The sequence below is a fragment of the Sturnira hondurensis genome, unplaced genomic scaffold (genome assembly GCF_014824575.4).
Source record: "Sturnira hondurensis isolate 20B ecotype Veracruz unplaced genomic scaffold, ASM1482457v3 Scaffold0004322, whole genome shotgun sequence".
NCBI lineage: Eukaryota > Metazoa > Chordata > Mammalia > Chiroptera > Phyllostomidae > Sturnira > Sturnira hondurensis.
In genome coordinates this window covers 2,960,916-2,980,825 of record NW_028076953.1, presented here as the reverse complement: position 1 = coordinate 2,980,825, position 19,910 = coordinate 2,960,916, and the positions used below count along the sequence as shown (strand labels likewise).

General features: G+C 38.9%; 1 protein-coding gene, 1 long non-coding RNA gene and 1 pseudogene across 2 annotated transcripts in view; 2 read left to right on the top strand and 1 right to left on the bottom strand.

Annotated features, from left to right (window-relative positions):
- Positions 1 to 1,184: 1,184 nt before the first annotated feature.
- RPAP2 (RNA polymerase II associated protein 2) overlaps positions 1,185 to 19,910 on the bottom strand; it is a 103,315-nt gene continuing 84,589 nt past the window's right edge. Inside the window, exons 12-13 of the mRNA XM_037045486.1 lie at positions 9,636 to 9,784; positions 1,185 to 1,461 (exon numbers count right to left, since the gene is read on the bottom strand). Coding sequence (XP_036901381.1) covers positions 1,442 to 1,461; positions 9,636 to 9,784 — 169 coding nt within the window. The 3' untranslated portion in view covers positions 1,185 to 1,441. The remainder of the gene's footprint in view (positions 1,462 to 9,635; positions 9,785 to 19,910) is intronic.
- On the top strand, positions 12,532 to 13,120 carry LOC118986524 (40S ribosomal protein S27-like; annotated as a pseudogene).
- Positions 16,130 to 19,002, top strand: LOC118986525 (uncharacterized). Its single transcript, XR_005066398.1, has 3 exons — positions 16,130 to 16,235; positions 17,796 to 17,879; positions 18,100 to 19,002. It is a non-coding gene; the product is annotated as an uncharacterized LOC118986525 (long non-coding RNA).

Genomic DNA, 19,910 nt, shown 5'->3' with positions numbered 1-19,910 from the left:
CTGGCACCTTGACCCTGAAAGTTTTTCCAATTGGTGCTTTTAGGCTTTAATTCCCATCACTGGGGCTCTATCCTGTGCGGTCTGTCTCATTGCTCATTTTTTTGCCTGGTTTATCTTGCGTGAATGTGTGACCGCAGACAGCCAGCTGCCTTGTGCCCTCACTGGGTCGGCCTGTTGCCTCCCCACACCTGGGATCTGCCAACCGCTGCCTGCCCGTCTTGGTTGGTCCGGCCGCTTTTTTCTGCCCAACCCCGCTCCACAAGTTGCTGGCTCCACCCCTCTTACCGGTCTGGCTGAATGGTTTGTCGTTGTCGGACTTCTGTATAGTTCAATTTTCTGTGTTTTGGTTGCGTTTTTGTTACTAAAACTTTGTTGTCTTTAAACTTGGTTGTGTGAGGAGGCACAGTGTTTCCACCTACTCCTCCATCTTGGGCAGAAGTCCCAGGTGACTACTTATATCTTTAATTTCTCTAGTTTTACAGTTTTCATTCTGCAAGTCTTGTACTTCCTTTGTTAAATTTATTCTTAAATATTTAATTTTGGTGGTATTGTGGATGAAACTGTTTTCTTCATTTCATTATCAGGTTTTTCCTTGCTAGTATACAAAACCACAATTGATTTTTGTATAGTGATGTTGTAGCCTGTGACCTTACAGAGCTTTTGGATTCCTGTTTGTTGAGCTGCTCACTGTACCAGGCTGCTTTCTGGCCTTTTTCTGTGGCTGGGCTTTTAGTAGCTATCATTTCTTCCAGTGTCCAAGAGTATAGATCTGATTGTTTTGTTTTTGTCCCTGCATTAAAGCTGCCCAAATCCTCTGAGGTCCCCTTAACCATCCACAAGGCCCTGCTAACTTTCATGCTTCAAAATACATGTTGAAAAAGCAGTGTAAATTCTAGAGATTCTTCTTTTAAAAAAAATTTCCTTGAGTCCAGAAAGTTTTCGGAAACTCTGGGACTTGTGAGATTTAAACACAATATACCACAGTCAGCTTCTTTAAAAGAATGACTAGATTTCAAAAGGGCTTCATCTTTTATTGCATTTATTGACCTCTTTACTATATTCTTTAAACTCTAGAGTCTAGACAATGATGCCAAAGTAGGAGTTTTTAAAATTTTTTTTGTCAAGTGATGTGATAGCTGGAATCATGTAGAAAAAAATAAAAGGTTATCATATTTTCTTGAATATTCATTTAAGACTTCAATTTTTATTTTCAAATAAAAATAGTATGTCTTACAGCCAGAGATATATGGCCTTGGTTATCCTTTGTTGGAATAATGATTCTCTATCTGGAAGTCACTCTGCACAGTTAGGGACTGGGAGAGAGGGAGTCAACATCTACGAAGGTAGACGTTTTGCTCAGAATAAAGCTAGCTGTCAGTCACCAACAGACCACTATTGTGGCTAGAGTTCCAGAAATGGTGAATAGAAATTCATTTTCTATTCATTCTTCATGGATTATACCTGTGAAGTGAAAAAGGAAAGTCTGAATAAGCGCCTAAAGTATTTTACCAGCTTTTGGCAATACTGACTTTTCCCAACATACAGTCCATTTTTCCTCACTATGTAGCAATAATGGTTTGGATGAAATAGACCCCCATTCATATACAGCCTGAGGGGTAGGCGTTGATGGGTCAACTCACCGCAGTCCTGTAGCCATGTGGATTGGTTCAGGGGTGCCCTGAATTAGTGTGAAGTTCAAGACTCTCACTTGGACAGTGTCATATGCTATACTGTACAGAGTAAGGCAAAAGTAGGTTTATAGTTGTGATTATGCAAAACAGTTTATTCTTGTATTACTACTTAATTACTGCATTATTTTCCATGCGAACAACTGTAAATCTACTTTTGCCCCACCATGTATAAAGTTGGGACCTACTGAGCAGTTTGCCACCTACAGTAGACAGCTTCTAAGATGGCACCTAATGATCTTTGACTCTTGGTATTCATGCCCTTATACAATCCTCACATAAGTGCGGGCTAGACCTAGTGATTAATTTGTAACTAGTCACAGAATGCAGTAAAAGTGATGGGATGTCACTTTTGAGATTAGTTACAAAAAGAGTGTGTTTCCATCCTGGGTAATGTCTCATTTGCTCACTCTGAGGGAAGCCAAGTAGTGAGGTGCACTATGCAGAGATCCATAGCAAGGAGCTGTAAGAAGTCTCTAGAAATTGGTCAGTGAGAAACTGAGGCCCTGAGTTCAACAACCTGTAGGAACTAAAACCATCAACAACCACATGAATGAGCTTGGAGAATGGGATCTCCTGCCAGTTGGGCCTTTAGATGACATCATAGCCGTGGCAGATAGCTTAACTGCAACCTCATGAGGGACTCTGAGCCAGAGGCCCTAAGCTAAATTATGTCTAGATTCTTGACTCAGAAAAAAATGAGATAAAAAAATGTCTGTTGTTTTAAGCCACTGAGTTTTTGAGTAACTTAGGTAACAAAAGATGACTAATATATCACCACAAGAAAAAATAGTTTGAGCTGGATTTTTTCCCTATTAGCAACTGAAAGCATATTCATATGCTAGTTAGTAGAAATTTAATCTTGAAAAGGTTATTAAACATTAAAATCTTTATATTCAAATGAACTTACTGCTTAAAAACCTCATGCAAATAGAAAAAAATCCATCCACTCATCTCTATTCTTCGTATGAAAAATAAGGTAATAAGACCTCATTCACTCAGAATTCCTGTCTCAGCAGAAATTTTACAGGCCAGAAGAGAGTGGTATAATATATGTAAAGTGTTGAAAGAAGTAACCTAGAACACTATTCCCAGCAAGGTGCTAATTCAGAATTGAAGGATAGTTTCCCAGGCGAGCAAAAATGAATGGAATTCATCACTACTAACCCAGCTTTATATGAAATGTTAAAGGATCTTCTTTAAGCAGAAAACAAAGGCCATAACAAGAAAAAAATTTCACAGGCAAAAGTAAAAATATTTAACAGACACACCAAATCAGCCATTTAAAAGGCTAGTAGGAAGACAAAAATAGCAAAATTAACTATAATAAACAGGGAATACACAAAACAAAAATTTAAAATATGACATCAAAAATTTAAAATATGACATCAAAAACATAGAGCATGGAGGGGAGAATAAAAATGTGCTTTCACACAACTCCATGCCAGGAAGACAAACAATCCAACTAAAAAAAATGGGCACAGAACTTGAACAGACACTTCTCCAAGGAGGACATACAGAGACACATGAAAAGATGCTGAGTATTGCTAGCTAACAGAGAGATACAAATTAAAACCACAATGAGATACCACTTCACACTGGTCAGAATGGCCATCATAAACAAATCAACAGATAACAAGTGCTGGCGAGGTTGCAGAGAGAAGGGAACCCTAGTGCACTGTTGGTGGGAATGAAGACTGGTGTAGCCACTGTGGAAAACACTATGGGATTTCCTCAAAAAACTAAAGTGGAACTGCCTTTTGATCTAGCAATTCCATTGTTGAGATTATACCTTAAGGATCCCAAAACACCAATTCAACAGAATCTATGCAACTCTATGTTCATAGCAGCATTATTTACAATAGCTAAGTGCTGGAAGCAGCCTCAGTGCCCATTAGTAAATGAGTGGATTAAAAAACTGTGGTACATTTACACAATGGAATTCTATGCAGCACAAAGAAAGAACTCCCACCCTTCACAGCAGTATGGATGGAACTGGAGAGTGTTATGCTAAGTGTAATAAGCTAGGCAGTGGAAAGACAAATACCATATGATCTCACCTATAAGTGGAACATAATCAACAAAACAAGCAAGCAAAAAGGAACCATGGACATGGAACTAAAGAACAAACTGAAAGGGATCAGAAGAGAGGTGGGAGGGAGATAACGGGAAGAAGGGGAACATGTACAAAGGACCCAGGGACAAAGACAATGGGGTGGAGATTATCTTTGGGAGCAGGAGTTGGATGGGGCATGAGAGAGTAATGGGGGGGGGACAACTGTAACTGAAAAACAACAAAAAATAATGTTTTTAGAATGCATTTGAACATAAATGCTTATCAGTTTAAAATAGACTGTTCTAGATATAGGTGGATATATATGAACCTCACAGTAACCACAAACCAAAAAAACTAGAAAAAGTAGGTTTCTTACTCTATTTTTTTTGTGTGTGTGTAAACAAAACGCTAAAAAGACAGCAAGCTACAAGGGAAGAGATCAAGAAAAGAACAGAAGCCCCTGGCTTGTGTAGCTCAGTGGACTGAGCACGGGCCTTCAAACCAGAGGATCGCAGTTCCATTCCCAGTCAGGGCACATGCCTGGGTTGCAGGCCAGTTCCTGGCAGGGGATACACGATACATTGTGTGTCCCTGGCAGAGGCAACCATATGTTGATATTTCTCTCCCTCTCTCTCTAAAGATAAATAAATATTTTAAAAAACCAGAACTACAGAAACAATCACAATAAAACAGCAATAAGTACATGCCAATCTATAATTACTTTAAACATAAGTGGACTAAATGCTCCAATCAAAAGACTGGATTAGTTTTGAGAAGAATGTTATCAGTATAACTAGGGTGGCTAAAAGGATAAAAAACCAAAACCTAACTATATGCTGCTATAAGAAACTCACTTCAAATTGAAAGACACCTAGAGACTGAAAGTGAATGGATGGAAAAAGACATTCCATGCAAATAGAAATGAAAAGAAAGCTGGGGTAGCAATACTCATATAGACAAAATAGTTGAAAACAAAGACTGTAAAAAGAAATAAATGAGAGCATTATATGAAGGGCTATTCTGACTGACAACAGGGTAGAAAAAACTGTAAACATCTATGCGCCCAACATAGGAGCACCTAAATACATAAAACAAATGTAACAGATATAAAGGGAGAAATGGACAGTGATACAACAGTAGGTGGGGACTTGAACATCCCACATATATCAATAGTATGTCACTCAGATAGAAATTCAATAAGAAAACAGTGGCCTTAAACATCACAATAGATCAGATCTATGTAACAGATATTTCTAGAACATTTCACCCCCAAAACACACAATATACATGCTTTTCAAATGTTCACAGAGCATCTTCCAAGACTGATCACATATTAGGCCACAAAGCAAGTCTCAATAAATTCAAGAAGACAGACCAATGCAAGCCTATTTCCCTACCACAACAGTGTGAAAGTAGAAATCAACCATAAAAGTAAAACTGGAAAAAACACAAACATGGGGAGACTAAACAACATACTACAAAACAACCAGTGATCAAAATAAAAATCAAACAGGAAATCAAACAGTACCTTGAGCCAGATGAAAATGAAAACACAACTTTCCAAAATCAGTGGGATGTAGCAAAAGAAGTTCTAAGAGGGAAGCTCACAGCTACACAGACCTATCTCAAGAAACAATAAGAATCCCAAATAAATAACCTAACATTACACCTGAAGGAACCAGAAAAATAAGAACGAATAGAAAAGACCAAAAAAGCTAAGTTCTCGTTATTTGAAAGGATAAACAAAATTGGCAAACCTTTACCCAGACTCATCAAGAGAAAAAAAAAAGAGGGCCCAAATAAATAAAATCAGAAATGAGAATGTATAGGTGACAACTGATACTACAGAAATACAAAGGTGATCATTAAAGGATACTATGAACAATATATGTTAACAAGTTGGAGAACCTAGGAGAAATGGATAAACTTTTAGAAACATACAGTCTTTTGTGACGGAACCAGGAAGAAACAGAAAATCTGACTAGACCAACTACTAACTTACAACAAAGCAAGTCCAGGACCAGATGGTGTCACAGGTGAATTCTATAAAAAATTTCAAGAATTAATACCTATCCTTCTCAAACTATTCTAAAAAAATTGAAGAGGAAGGAACACTTGCAAACTCATTGTAGGAAGCCAGCATTACCCTAATAATAAAATCAGAAAAAGAAACTATCGCCAAAAAAATTTCAGGCCTAAATATACCTGATGAACACAAATGCAAAAAGTCTCAACAAAATGTTAGCAAATTGAACTCAAAATACATTAAAAACATTGTACACCTTAAAGTGAGATTTATTCTAGAGGTGCAAGGCTGGTTCAACATCTCCAAGTCAATCAGCATGATACACCACATCAACAAAACCAAAGATGGAAATCATATGATCATTTCAAAGATGCAAAAAAAGCATTTGACAAAACTCAACATCCATTTATGATAAAAAGTCTCAACAAAGTGGGTATAGATGGAACATACCTCAACATGATAAAGGCTACATATGACAAACCCATAGCTAACATTATCCTCAATGGTAAAAAGCTGAAAACTTTTTCTCTAAGATCAGGAACAAGACAAGGATGCCCACTCTCACCACTTCTATTTAATATTCACCACTTTTATTCAAAAGTGGTGAAAGTGGGCATCCTTGTCTTGTTCCTGATCTTAGAGAAAAAGTTTTCAGCTTTTTACCATTGAGGATTGGAACTCCTAGTCACAGCAACCAGGCAAGAAAAAGAAAAAGAAAGCAAAGGCATCCATTTGTAAAGGAAGTAAACTGTCATTATTTGCAGATGACATGATACCCTAAAGATCCCACCAAAAATCTATTGGAACTAATAATAAATTGAGTAAAGTAGGATACAACATTAGTATGCATAAATCTATTACATTTCTATAAACTAATAATGATCAGGAGAAATTAAGAAAACAATCTCATTTACAACTGCATTAGGAATAGTAAGATACCAAAGAATAAAATAAACCAAGGAGGTGAAAGACCTCTACACTGAAAACTATAAAATATTAAGAAATTGGCCCTGGCTGGTGTAGCTCAGTGGATTGAGCGCGGGCCTGCGAACCACTCAATCGCGGTTCAATTCCCAGTCAGGGCACATGCCTGGGTTGCAGGCCAGTTCCCTGCAGGCCAACTCCCAGCAGGGGACGCACGAAAGGCAACCATACATTGATGTTTCTCTCCCTCTCTCCTCTAAAGATAAATAAATAAAATCTTAAAAAAAAAAAAAAGAAATTGAAGAGGACACACACAAAAAATGGAAGGATATACCATTCCCAGGGACTGGAAGGGTTGATATCATTGAAATGTTCATACTGCCCAAAGGAACCTACTGATTCAATGCAGTCTCTATCAAAATACCAATGGCACTTTTTCAGGACTAGAACAATAATCCTAAAATTTAAATGGAATCATAGAAGACCCCAAATAGTCAAAACAATCTTGAGAAAGAAGAACAAAGTTGAAATATCCTACTCTCTGATTTCAAAGTATATTACAAAGCTGTTGTTACCAAAACATTGTAACACTGGCACAAAAACAGACACACAGATCAATGGAACAGAACAGAGAGCCCAGAAATAGACCCTCAGGTATATGATTCATTAATCTATGACAAAGAAGGCAAACATATAAACTGAAGAAATGACTGTCACTTTAATAAATGCTGTTGTGAAAACTTGAGAGATATATGGAAAAAAATAAAACTGGACCACTCCCCTATACCATATACAAAAACAAACTTAAAATATAGACTTAACTGTAAGATGCAAATCCAGAAAACTCCCAGAAGAAAAACATAGGTAGTAAGCTGTTTGACAGCAGTCTTAATATATAGTATCTTTTTGGCTATGTCTCCTCAGTCAAGGAAAACAAAATAAACAACTAGGACCTCATCAGACTAAAAACTTCTGAGCAGTGAAGGAAACCAACAAACGGAGATAACTTACTGAACGGGAGAAGATATTCCCAAATGACATGTACAATATAATTAATATCCAAAATATATAAGGAACTCATACAACTCAACATCAAAAAAAAACAACCCCAAAACAACCTGATTAAAAATATGAATAAAATAGCTGAATAGACATTTCTCCATAGAGTACATACTGATTACCAGCAGAAATATAAAAATGTTCGCAACATCAATAATTATCAGGGAAATACAAATCAAAACCACAATGAGATTCCACCTCACACCCATCAGAATGACTATCATCAAAACATCAACAAATAACAAGTGTTGCAGAGGATGTGGAGAAAAGGGAACCCTCGTGCACTATTGGTGGGACTGTAAACCGGTGCAGGCACTGTGAAACACAGTATGGAAATTCCTCAAGAAATTAGAAATAGAAGTGCAAGAAATACAATAGAAGTGCAAGAAATAGAAATACAAGCCAACAATTTCGCTTTTAGGTATTTATCCAACCTTCCCCCCCCCAAAATACTAATCTGAAAGGATATAATCACCCTTATGATCATTACAGCATTATTTACAATAGCGAAGGAAGCAACCTAGGTATCAATTGATAGATGAATGGATATGGATAAAGGCGGTGGGCATAGATACACAATGTAATGTTATTTGGCCATTAAAAAGAATGAAATCTTGCTATTTGCAACAACATAGATGGACATGGAGAATATGACACTAAGTGAAATAAGTCAGAAAAAGACAAACAATATATGATTTCCCTTACATGTGGAATCTAAAAAGCAAAATAAAGAAAGAAACAAAAAACCCTAGATTCATAGATATGGAGAACAAACTGATGGTGCCAGAGGGGAGAAGGTAGGGGAATTTGTATGAAATGTGAAGGGAAATAAGATACACACTGCCAGTCATAAAATAAATAAGCTACAGCCCTGACGTGTTGCTCCACGGGGTCAGCATTGCCCTGCAAACTGAAAGCCTGCCAGTCTGACTCCCCACTGGGGCACGCGTCTAAGCTGCAGGCTGGGCGCATGTGAGAGGCAACTGATGGATGTTTCTCTCCATCTCTCCCTCTCTTTCCCTAAAACTAAATAAATAAAATTTCTAAAAAATTATTAAAATACACAAGTTACAGAGATGTAGCATACAGCACAGGGAACACAGTCATGATGTTGTAATAACCAGGCATGGTGACAGACAGTGTGGTGATCACATCTGAAGGTATATAAATGTTCGGTCATTACACTACACCCGAAACTAATACATTATTGTATGCCAACTCAACTTTGATAAAACATTAAAAAAATTATCTGACCACTTGAGAGTATGTGAAATAAGCAGCAAGGAGAGGAGGAAACGAAGAGTTACAATTAAAACAGGATGGGGGTACATTCTGAGGAGCAGTTCTGAAAGAGTTAAGAACTTGGGGTGGTAGGGCATGGCTATGCATCTGGGAGCAGGGTCAGGATTCAACAGGGCCCGACTTGTAAACTCAACCTGCTTATCTGTACAGGGTTTAACAGGGTATTGGCTGGGCTGGGGGTGATTTCCTTGAGGACGGAAGTAGGATGAAGATGTTCTCAATACTGCAGTAGTTGGGTGGAAGGTAGTTGCTACTTCCTGGGAAGAAGCTTACAGATGGAACATGGGGGATGTCTACGTCTGAGTAGGAAGGTAATAGTGGCAGTTTCCTGGATTGCAAGAAACTGAGTTAATTAACTGGTAAACCTACGCAGGAGGAGTAACAACAAGTGTGGGGCGCAGAGCAACAAAGTGACAGGAGGCGGTGGGGCAGCTGAGAACTCAGGGATGCCATGTTCTCTCTCCCTTAGCAAGCTGAGGGCATTTTGAGGTCTGTACTTGGTTTTCTAAATTTCCAAAATAAAAAAAAGAATTAAAACAGGCAGCAAATGAGAAACAAAGAAAAACACAATCCAACTTACCTCTCTGGTTAACAGCTGGTTTAAATATGATGGTTAGATTTTCAAGGTCTTCGTTCTTTAAATGCAATTCTTCAAGCAGGGTGGCTATAAACTGTGTAAACACCATATTTTCTTGAGAATGTTTCGGAATGCCAAGAATTGGGGTCAATCTGAAACAACCAAAAATATTAAATACATACCCATGGAATGGGAAGGACTAAAGGGCTTCTGCCTTCAACAGGCACAGGGGTTTTTGCAGGGCGATGAGGTCTCTCTGATTTAACAACATCCCAGAGAGAGGCTTTACTAATAAAAGCAGAAGAGAGAAAAAAGGAAAGACCAAACATACTGTGAAGTGTAGAAAGAAGCCTAAACACCTGAATCTGTAACATGTTCTTCATCATGCCAGCAAAAACTACCAAAATTCTGCTCAGAAAATTAATGAAGTCTTTCCCCTTGGGTAAAGGAGGTTGTGGAGAAGCTTAGAGCTTCTTAGAGAATTGCTTTACAAACACAATGTATATTGAATGTTTGGATTATATTACCTGAAAACAAACAATTAAAAAAAAAACAAGATTACTTTTTAGATGAAACCTTAACATTTTCATTTTTAAAATGCTAAAGAGGTAAATTACATCTTATAAGGCACTTAATATAAATAAACCTTATTAGGAACACTCTGCTTTCTTCCTAACCATTTCCAGTGTATATTTAAAGACTGCGTACAATAGATTCTTAAAGGTAATTTACACTGAGATGTGATTAGTAAGCATGATTTTTTAAAAGGTGACTAATCTAATCACAAAGATTAAAGGCCATTACTTTTCATCAATATGTTTATCTACAGAGATCATGCTTTATAGAACCTCTGCATGTTACATTCCTGGGAAGCTTTTTGGGGAGGGAATTCTTTTTTTTTCCCAAGTAGTCTTACATCTTGCACATAGCTCTTCCAGATGCTTATTTAATCTTTGTCATTGCCACTGGACACATCAAATATAAACAAAATAACTTATTTAAATCAATAAAGGTCAAGAAATCAGAGCAACGCAATTCTGCAGCAGTGTGTGTGGAATGGGAAATGTTTTCTGAGAGACAGGTTTCATCCTGGCTTAGCCATTTCATACAGAAAGCAAAATTAAAAATTTGTCAGAATTGTCCAGAAATGGTCAGGACTTGGAGGAGGTGGTAAATTCTCCAATTACAGTACAGTGAAATCCGAAGAGTACTATATGAAAAACCACTGTAATGTATTCTTTTCCCACCTCTCCTGCATTTCTTTAGAGTTAGAGGATGGAATACCAGGCTCTCAAACTTCATGAGCTTTGTCTGTGGCTACTTCTCAAAGGTAGTTCACACTGGGAAACGGGGTTACCCAAGCCTCCCAAAGTCAAGCCCAACCAGGGCACTTGGCTGAATGTAAGCAGTTGTGGCTAGATTTTTCCTGAGGCATCTTCCTGCAGAGAAGGTGGAATCCAGAAGTCAACTCTGGCTTTCCCCATACTTAGGTAACATTAACATTTAAAACACCAAGTTGCTACTTCCCCACAATAAGACCAAAGATAGTGGGGATGGGAAAACATCAGCTAAAATAAAATCAAAAAGTCAGAAGAGGAAGATCAGATATATCAACTCCACAGAAACCTAGCTTTTGTGTGCCCTTAAAATGAATTTATGGAACACATCTTAAGACAATCTCAGTTTCAGGGAGAGTAACATTTGGTTTGCATATGAAAACAAAGTTTTCTCAATTATTTCTCCAAGTGCCATTAGGATGTTTTAAAACAACCCTCAAATTAGAAGTGGTGACTACTAGACTTTTCTACCTGTGTGCTCATGAGAGCAGAAAACTGAGAAGAGTTATAGAGAAACAGCTTATAAGAGAATTTTCCATCAATTGCCCTAGTGGGAAACTATTTCAGAAATAGTAATACTTCTCTAGCAAACTTACAAGGATATATTTACTCTACAAATTGGTAAGTTCATTATAAGATGTGTTCAAATTTACCTAACACTTTTGTTTATAAAGGAAAACTAAGGTTAATACAAAACTTTAGCTAGGATTAAAAAAAAGCAACAGTGCAATCCTTCTCCATGCTCCTGAGCCCACGGCAAATAATGCTGATCAATCAGGTATTCTTTTCTTTTTTTTTTTAAGATTTAATTTATTTATCTTTAGAGGGGAAGGGAAGGAGAGAGGGAGAGAAATATCAATGTATGGCTGCCTCTTGTGCATCCCCTACCGGGAACTGGCCTGCAACCCAGGCATGTGCCCTGACTGGGAATCGAACCGAGATTGTGTGGTTTGCAGGCTCTCGCTCAACCCACTGAGCTACACCAGCCAGGGCTCAGGTATTCTTTTCTTGATGAGCTCAGACCTGCTTCGAGAATCCTGTGAGCAACCACTTCGACTATTTTAGAGCTGACTCCTGAAATGAAACCTATTCATTTCTCAGTCTAACTGTGAGCACCAGGAGAACTGTCTACACAGTTCTCACGCATGATTTGCCCAAACAGTTGTTAGGATTTGAGGTAAGTTGAACATCAAAACCTTAAGGATCTATATATAACATGGGGCTATAAAGTTATTATTGTAGCTTGGCCATCGGCTCAGTTAGTTGGAGTGTCATTCTGTAAACCAAAAGGTCACAGGTTTGATTCCGGTCAGGCACATCCCTAAATTGTGGGTTCAGTCCCCAGTCGAGAGTGTCCAGGAGGCAACCTATTATTGTTTCTTCCTCACGCTGTTGTTTCTCTCCCTCTCTCTCTCCCTTCCTTCCCCCTTCTCTAGAATTGGTGAGTATGTCCTTGGGTGAGAATAAAAAAACAGTTATTGCAAAACCCATGTAGGATACTGTAGATGAACAGGTTTTCAAAAAATTAGTATGATAGCCTTTTTGGCGCCGATAACCTCCCCATGACAACACGTCTCTCGTTAAGGATCTCCTTCTTCCCTCTCCAGAGGTGGAGAAGAGGAAACACAAGAAAAAGCGCCTGGTGCGGAGCCCCAATTCCTACTCCATGGGTGTGAAGTGCCCAGGATGCTGTAACATCACCACCGTCTTTAGCCATGCATAGACAGCAGTGTCATGTGTTGGCTGCTCCACTGTCCTCTGTCAGCCTGCAGGAGGGAAAGCAAGGCTGAGAGAAGGCTGCTCCTTCAGACAGAAGCAGCGCTAACAGTACCCTGAGTCAGTGACTGGGGAAACATCCCAATAAACACGTTTTGGAGTAAAAAAATCAGTTAAGGTAATAAACATCAACTAACATTTACCATCTGCTACGTATAATTACTATGTACATGTTCTAAGCATGAATTATTGCCTTTAACTGTGCAGTGATACGGAGGGAGTGTAGTTCTTGCTCCCATTTTCTGGACAAGGAAATGAAGGCACAAAAAGTTTTGAAGTATCTTCCTCCAGGCCACAAAGATAATAAGTAAGTGGAATGTCGGATTTGCACCTGGGCAGTTTTCCTCAAAAAGCCCATGCTCCTGGCTAATATGCCAGCTTTCATTCTTTATAGGCTGCAGAGCACTCTCTAAGTCTAATCTTTACTTTACCTGACTGAGCTCTCAACGAATATGCAGAAGGAGAATGTTTTAAACCTACTTTAGAGAACTAAGGACAACAAACATGAAAATGACAAGTAACTGGTAGACAGTGCTGAGAGAGAAACCCCACAGGTCTGGTGTTTGCTGGCAGAGGGGGATATCCGCCCAGGGGATGGAGACTTCTGCAGCAAGTCGGCAAGAGGATAAGCTGCAATTCTGAAGCATCTGGAGCCAGGATTTCAAAGATGCACAAAGCTCTTCCAGATTTGTGGGCCAAATCAAGTTTAATGCTTATTTTGTAAATAAAGTTTTGTTGAAAAACAGTCACACCCACTTATGTATATATTCTATGGCTGCTTTTGCACTACTATATATAGCACAGTTGAGGAGTTGGGAGGATAGAACCAGTAAAGCTGAAATATTGACAATCTGGCCCTTTATAAGAAGTTTGCCACTCTTTATTCTAGAAGACTATTAGGCAATGATTTTAATTTAAAACAAACACTACTACAATGCTTTATATATTATTGTTCTGATGATGAGAGCAAATAAAACAGGAGATGAGAAATCCAAAGGAACCACCTGGCTCTAGAATATTCTGGGACTGGTCTGAGAAAGTATGGAAGATGCTTAAAGAAACCAAAAATATTTCATAAAATCTTCCACCTGGAGAGAGAACTTTCCCTGGCTTACTCCACTCTAATCAAAGTGACCAGCCTTGCCTCAGTTATGCCGAAGTTTAGTCTGTCCCCACTTCAGGAACTGGCTGCTTTCTTTCTTGAGGATGCTCTTCCCCCAGATCTCTGCATGGTGGGCTCCTGCATGTGACTCAGTTTTGTTTAAATGTCACCACCTGAAATCGATCCTCACTCTTTCCCCCTACTTATTTTGCTTTATTTGTCTACATAGTCCTTACTCTTGTCTAATTCTATTACTAGTCTGCTGGTTTACTATCTATCTCTGATCTAAAAGGTGAATTTTCACGAGGGCCGTGACTTGTTCACTGTATTGCTCATGCGTGGCACACTGCAGGTGGTCAATAATTACTTGTTGAACAAAGAAACAGCTTAAGCCCCGGCCAGGTGGCTGGGGTGGATGGAGCGTCATTCTGTACACCAAGAGGCTGTGGGTTTGATCCTTGTTGGGGGTGCATATGGAAGAAAACTGATCGATGTTTCTTACAGTAATGTCTCTCTCTCTATTAAATCAATAAATATACCCTTGAGTGAGGATTTAAAAAACAACAACTTAAGAGGCCACTTATTTATTGTACTTGCTAAAAAATTTTTTTTCCACAAAATTTTCCACCTTCCCTTTTCAGAGATTGGAAGGGAAGACATTTTCTTGACTCCTCCTCCTGCTTGCACTTAGTGGCATCTTCCTGCCAGAATGTTCCAGAACATCTGTCAGTGAGGTGAGATGAGCCTCAAATCCATCAGGTAGACCAAGCATTAAACCAAAATCTACCACTTGTTCCTGCATTTCCCCTCCTCACTTCCACTTGTCCTGGATCTCAGTGTTGTCATGGAAGTGCTCAGACTGGTCACGAGTGAGCAGTGCTGGGCTAAGAGCCTCTGAACTGGCTCAGTTTACAGCTTTAATTCACTTCCAGTCCCGCAGAGGAAACTGTGGAGCAAGGGCCTGGCCCTGGAGTGGGTGCTTGGTACGTTCCTCACGAACAAAAATACTGTAGCATCACAGGTGAAACATGAAAGGAGAGGAAATTCTTTTCACTCTAAATGAGATGAGATATTTACTTGGCTAAAAGGAAGAGCAATTTAGGATATCTATGACACAACTAATATAGGTCTTTATTTCTGTGTATTTCTGGCTGTTTCTACTGTTCCTGAATGGGGTGTATCCTTATTCTTTTTTAGGTCAATGAAAGTAGCAGAATGTAGCCACAAAACAAGAGCTCAGCTGTTTTTGGAATCTATACTTCCTTTCAGTTTCCTCCCATTAACAGTTCAATGATCTAAGAAAAGAGATTCTAGATCCTTTTTAATGTAGTGATTTGGTTCCTTTACACAGACTGCAAATAAACGACTTCCCCTGATGTGTAGCTTGTTGTCATGATTAATAAACTTTAAATTCCAGACATTGTTCCTTATATATAATCTAAGTATCTCTTGCAGAATTTCATTTTCTCCTTCATAGAATTTTTTCAGGGGCAAGCTCGTGATAGTTACTCCTTTATAGACTTGAAAATGGTTCTGAATTAATTCTAAGTCCTTTTAATCTTTCCTCAGAGATGCCACCTGACTACTCCTTATTCTGACTGGTATTCTTCCCTATACCCCCTTCTACAATTTCCTAAATTGTAGGAAATTGTGGAATTTTCCTAAAATGTAGTGCCCCAGAATATAAATACTGTCCAAAATCATTACTTGAAAACAGAAAATGTATCTCCCACCACCACAGAAAAATATGAAATAAAACCTGGCACGTCTAAGTGATTTTTGAAGTAAAATCTCAGGACCTTATCCAACATGCCCCTGCCTTTTGTTAAATTGACTCTCCAGGCTCCTCCTTTCCCCTTAAACGTTTATCTGTACACTACTGATTATGTTAATCACTTAACTGTTTAACCTTCTCATTAAACAACTCCCACCCCATTATATACTGAAAAAGACTCCAGCTTCTGTTCCAGTCATGCATCTTCTAGTGCGTATCAGAGAAACCACTATAAACTGGGCCCAAATAACTACTTCTATTTAAAAATAATATACCACAGTTGGCATTTAACAATGTGTTTTATGGAGCAAATACTTTTAAAACAGCAGAAAATGTGATTGCCATGAGTAAAAATTAAAGATTTTTATGTTTCAATTTGTTTCCTTCAAGTTCTTTTAAGAACGAATACAAAGTCTAAGGGTGGCAGGGAAAAGACGGCTCACCACAAACAGTCCAGGGGCTGGGGAGGAGAACTTGAAAAATGAAACGATGTGACTTGCAATGTATAAATCACGTCACGAACGAGAGAGGCAACTTCTCGAGAAAACGCCACTGATTCACATCTCCAATCTGACAGGACAGGCGGCCTTCTCTGACTAGTTCTTTACCATATGGTAAATGGCATGGCAACAAAAGCAAAAAGCCAAGTGTCAAACTGTACCTCAATGATAAGACCTTTATTTAGCCGACTGCTCCACATATGCTGCACATCAAAAAGAGAATGCAAGTCAGGTTGGGACAAGCACCCTCCATTTGTTATTACTGAGCTATCAAACGACATCTGGTTAACAGGAATTACACACAGTAAGAGGAGTTTCAAAGTTTGACAACTGAAACAAGAGAGGTTTTTAGTTTACAAGTGGCATTTAAAAAAAGATCCTTACATCCATGGATTTAGAGCTGTTCAAACTCTTGATTAAGCCTCAGAGTAAGTTACCTATAATTTTGTGAGTCACTGGTTTGAATCTTATCAACAGAGAAAGCAGTATACAGAGTTAAAGTTGCGGTGTACTGAGCAAGTAGAGCTGAACAACTGATGGAATTCCGTTATCCATCTCCCAAATGAAAGTCAGTAATGAACTTCGATTTTTAAGTGGCCTTCCCAACAACTGTCCTTATTGCTTTGCACATTGCCCTCATTCCCACGGGGAAATAAACAAGGTGGCTCCAGAAACACTGGGAATCACAGCGCAGCATGAATTATCCTTTCCTGAATAATCTGTGTGAAATGTGTGGAGATCACACTTCCCTGCACAGACATCCTCGACCCTGACTCTCAAACCTGAAGCAGCAAAAACTTCAAGGTTGCAGAATCAAACTGGTAGGCTGTTGTAAAATGACGACGAACGACACTCCTCATATTCAGTCTTAAGGGAAGAAAAAGCTGTGAGAACGTTTAGGGGAATAAATGTCACCAGAAAGCATGCTTCTCTATGGTTTGGGGTTGGAGGAAGGGACAGGAAGTGAAAAGCCACACACTTTCTGTACCTATCAGATTTGAGAAATTACTGGGTTCACACAGAGTTCTGCTGCAGGAGGAAAACCTGTTCTGCTGATCACCAAGCATAAAGGTGATGAACATGCAGAGACTGCCAAAAGATAATGTCGGGCTTAAAAGAACTGTTAACACTAGCTCTCATCCCTCAGAAGTTAGAGCTGGGAAGAAAGTAAGAGGAGTATTTCTGTTAAACAAAAATACTTTCAATGTTTACATGCACAGGCACTATGCTTGTCACTTACCAATTAAAACAGAGCAAATAATACAATACCTGACCCTTTGGGGGCTTAGAATCAAACATGTCTTCTGGGACAGACGAAGTACCTTTATTAATAATAGCCTGGGTAAATGAAGAATCTAAAAGAGGGGGTTTAACTGCATAACTTATTTTTATGAGGCTATACTATCACTTAATTTTCTCAAGGGTAACTCAATTTCAACCTAGCTAGTTTCCTTTTGACAGCTGAAGTAACTGAGGCTTTGGACAGTGTATGGGATTTATCCAGGGTCACAATGGCTAAGAACAGTACTAAAATGGACATGTGTATCACAGAGTCATCTTGCTTACCTATCAAGTCTCACTATTCACTTCTTCCTGCATGGCAGTAATAATCGTCACTTTAGCCATACTTTGTCTTGTAAAAAATGAGTTGGGATTTTCCTTCCTTCTCTACAGGGACAAGTGCTAAATGTTAAAGGATCAAACCACAATACCTCTGCACAAACATATACTCAAAACTGAAACAAAGAGCTGTGACCAGTAAGTAACACAATGGGTCAAAATGTCATCTATTTTCAGAAATGTGAGGGCCCACACAAATCTAAGACATTTTGCAAAATGCCTCTCTCAGACATTAAACAAATTCTAGTACAAACTTTCAAAAGAAATTTTATCTGTATATTCAGGGCTTTTCATCACATAAGTAGTTTGGATTTCATATTTAACATAACTTTCTTTTCTATCTTTTTGTTCTTAATAGGGAGAAGGCAGAAGAAGATTCAACTCTGTCAGTGACCCTGTAAAAACATTTGTCTAATCTGTGGCCCCTGGCTTCCTCTCTGAAGTAACAGAGAGGCACAGGGAAAGAAACAAAAAGTCACTCTCCACTGTGGAAGAGCTTTTCTTGTTCCATAAAATAACATGGACTGGGCCACGTGCAGCGGTAACTACTTCATGACACTTTCCTAAGCTGCCATGAATGTCGTTTTTAAAGGAAACCGTAAACATGGCTTTACAACTGACAAGGAAACAAATGCCAAGTGGTCAGAGCTGAGTTTAAAAGTCAGATACTTCAAAATGCCTGGTGGGTGGATTTCTAAATTAAAGGAAATAACTTTGTTTCCTTTGAAGACTGCCATTCTTTTTCCTAGGTCCCTGTGTGGCAAGATCTCAACCATTAAGTCAAATGTAAGAAGCATCAGTGATTTCCAAGTTTGCACAAAGATTTTTTTTCTCTATGAAACTAACTTGTTGGTCTTCAACCTTTATGTGAAGTTGCAGCAAGTGTTAACTCCGAAGTGAGGTTCAAGTGACGTTCTTAAGGTCACGTAGTCAGCAAGAGATGAGCAAGTAAGCCCAGAAGCACTCCCCACCAGTCTCCACTTCTAACCACCATACCACACCAGCTCACGTCTGATTCATTTCGAGAAATGAGTATACTTTATGATTTCAAATGCTAACTTGTATATGCTCTTCAAATAATTTTTGAAATCTAGCACTACAAAATAAACTGTGCTGATGAAAACAGACAATTCTACTGTTTCAAATTCACCCTTTCTCCTGACGTCCAAGAAGCACCTTCTTCCAACACCATTAACTAAATGAAGACCTAGGGGTGTCCAATCTTTTGGCATCTCAGGGCCACTCTGAAGAAGAAGAGTTATCTTGGGCCACATATTAAATACACAAACACTAATGAAAACAAACAAAAGAAATCTCATGATGTTTTAAGTAAATTTACAATTTTGTGTTGGGCTGTATGCATAGCCATCCTAAGCCACGTGAAGCCCACAGGCCACAGGTTAAACACCCCTGAAGTGCCTCTAAGCAAGCAAGTTCCGGCAGACACAGCTAAATGAACTGATTTAGCATACTTTTACCTGGCACACTAATACTTGCACTACAGTTAAGGATGGTAGTTCTCAATTGTGTCTACACAAATTACAATCACCTGGGGAACTTAAACAATACCTGTGTCCAGGCTCTACCTCAGACTAATGCATTAAAATCTTTGGATCAGGTATCGGTCTTTTTAAAAAGCTCCCTACAGGGCCCTAGCTGGTGTGGCTCAGTGGATTTAGTGCCAGTCTGTGAACCAAAGGGTCACCAGTTTGATTCCCAGTCAGGGCACATGCCTGGGTTGTGGGCCAGGTCCCCAGTAGGGGGCATGTGAGAGGCAACCACACATTCTCTCACATTCTCTCCCTCTTTTTCCCTTCACTTCCCTCTCTAAAATAAATAAAATCTAAAACATAAAAGCTCCCTATGTGATTCTAATGTACAACCACTATTAAATTTTTGAAGTGGACTTCCAATAAAGATGGAAGAGTAGGTAAACACAGCTTTCCTCCTCACACAACCACAGCAAAAATAACTAGACTACAAATTATCACCCAGAATCATCAGAATATCGATCGAGCTGTATGGAAGTCTGACAACCAAGGAATTAAAGAAGTCACAGTTTTCCAGATGGGTAGCAGAGGTGGAGATGTGGAGATGTGGAATGGGCCAGCACGTACCCACAAGTGGTGGATAAAAATCGGGAGGGACACCTCAGGAGTGAGGGATCTC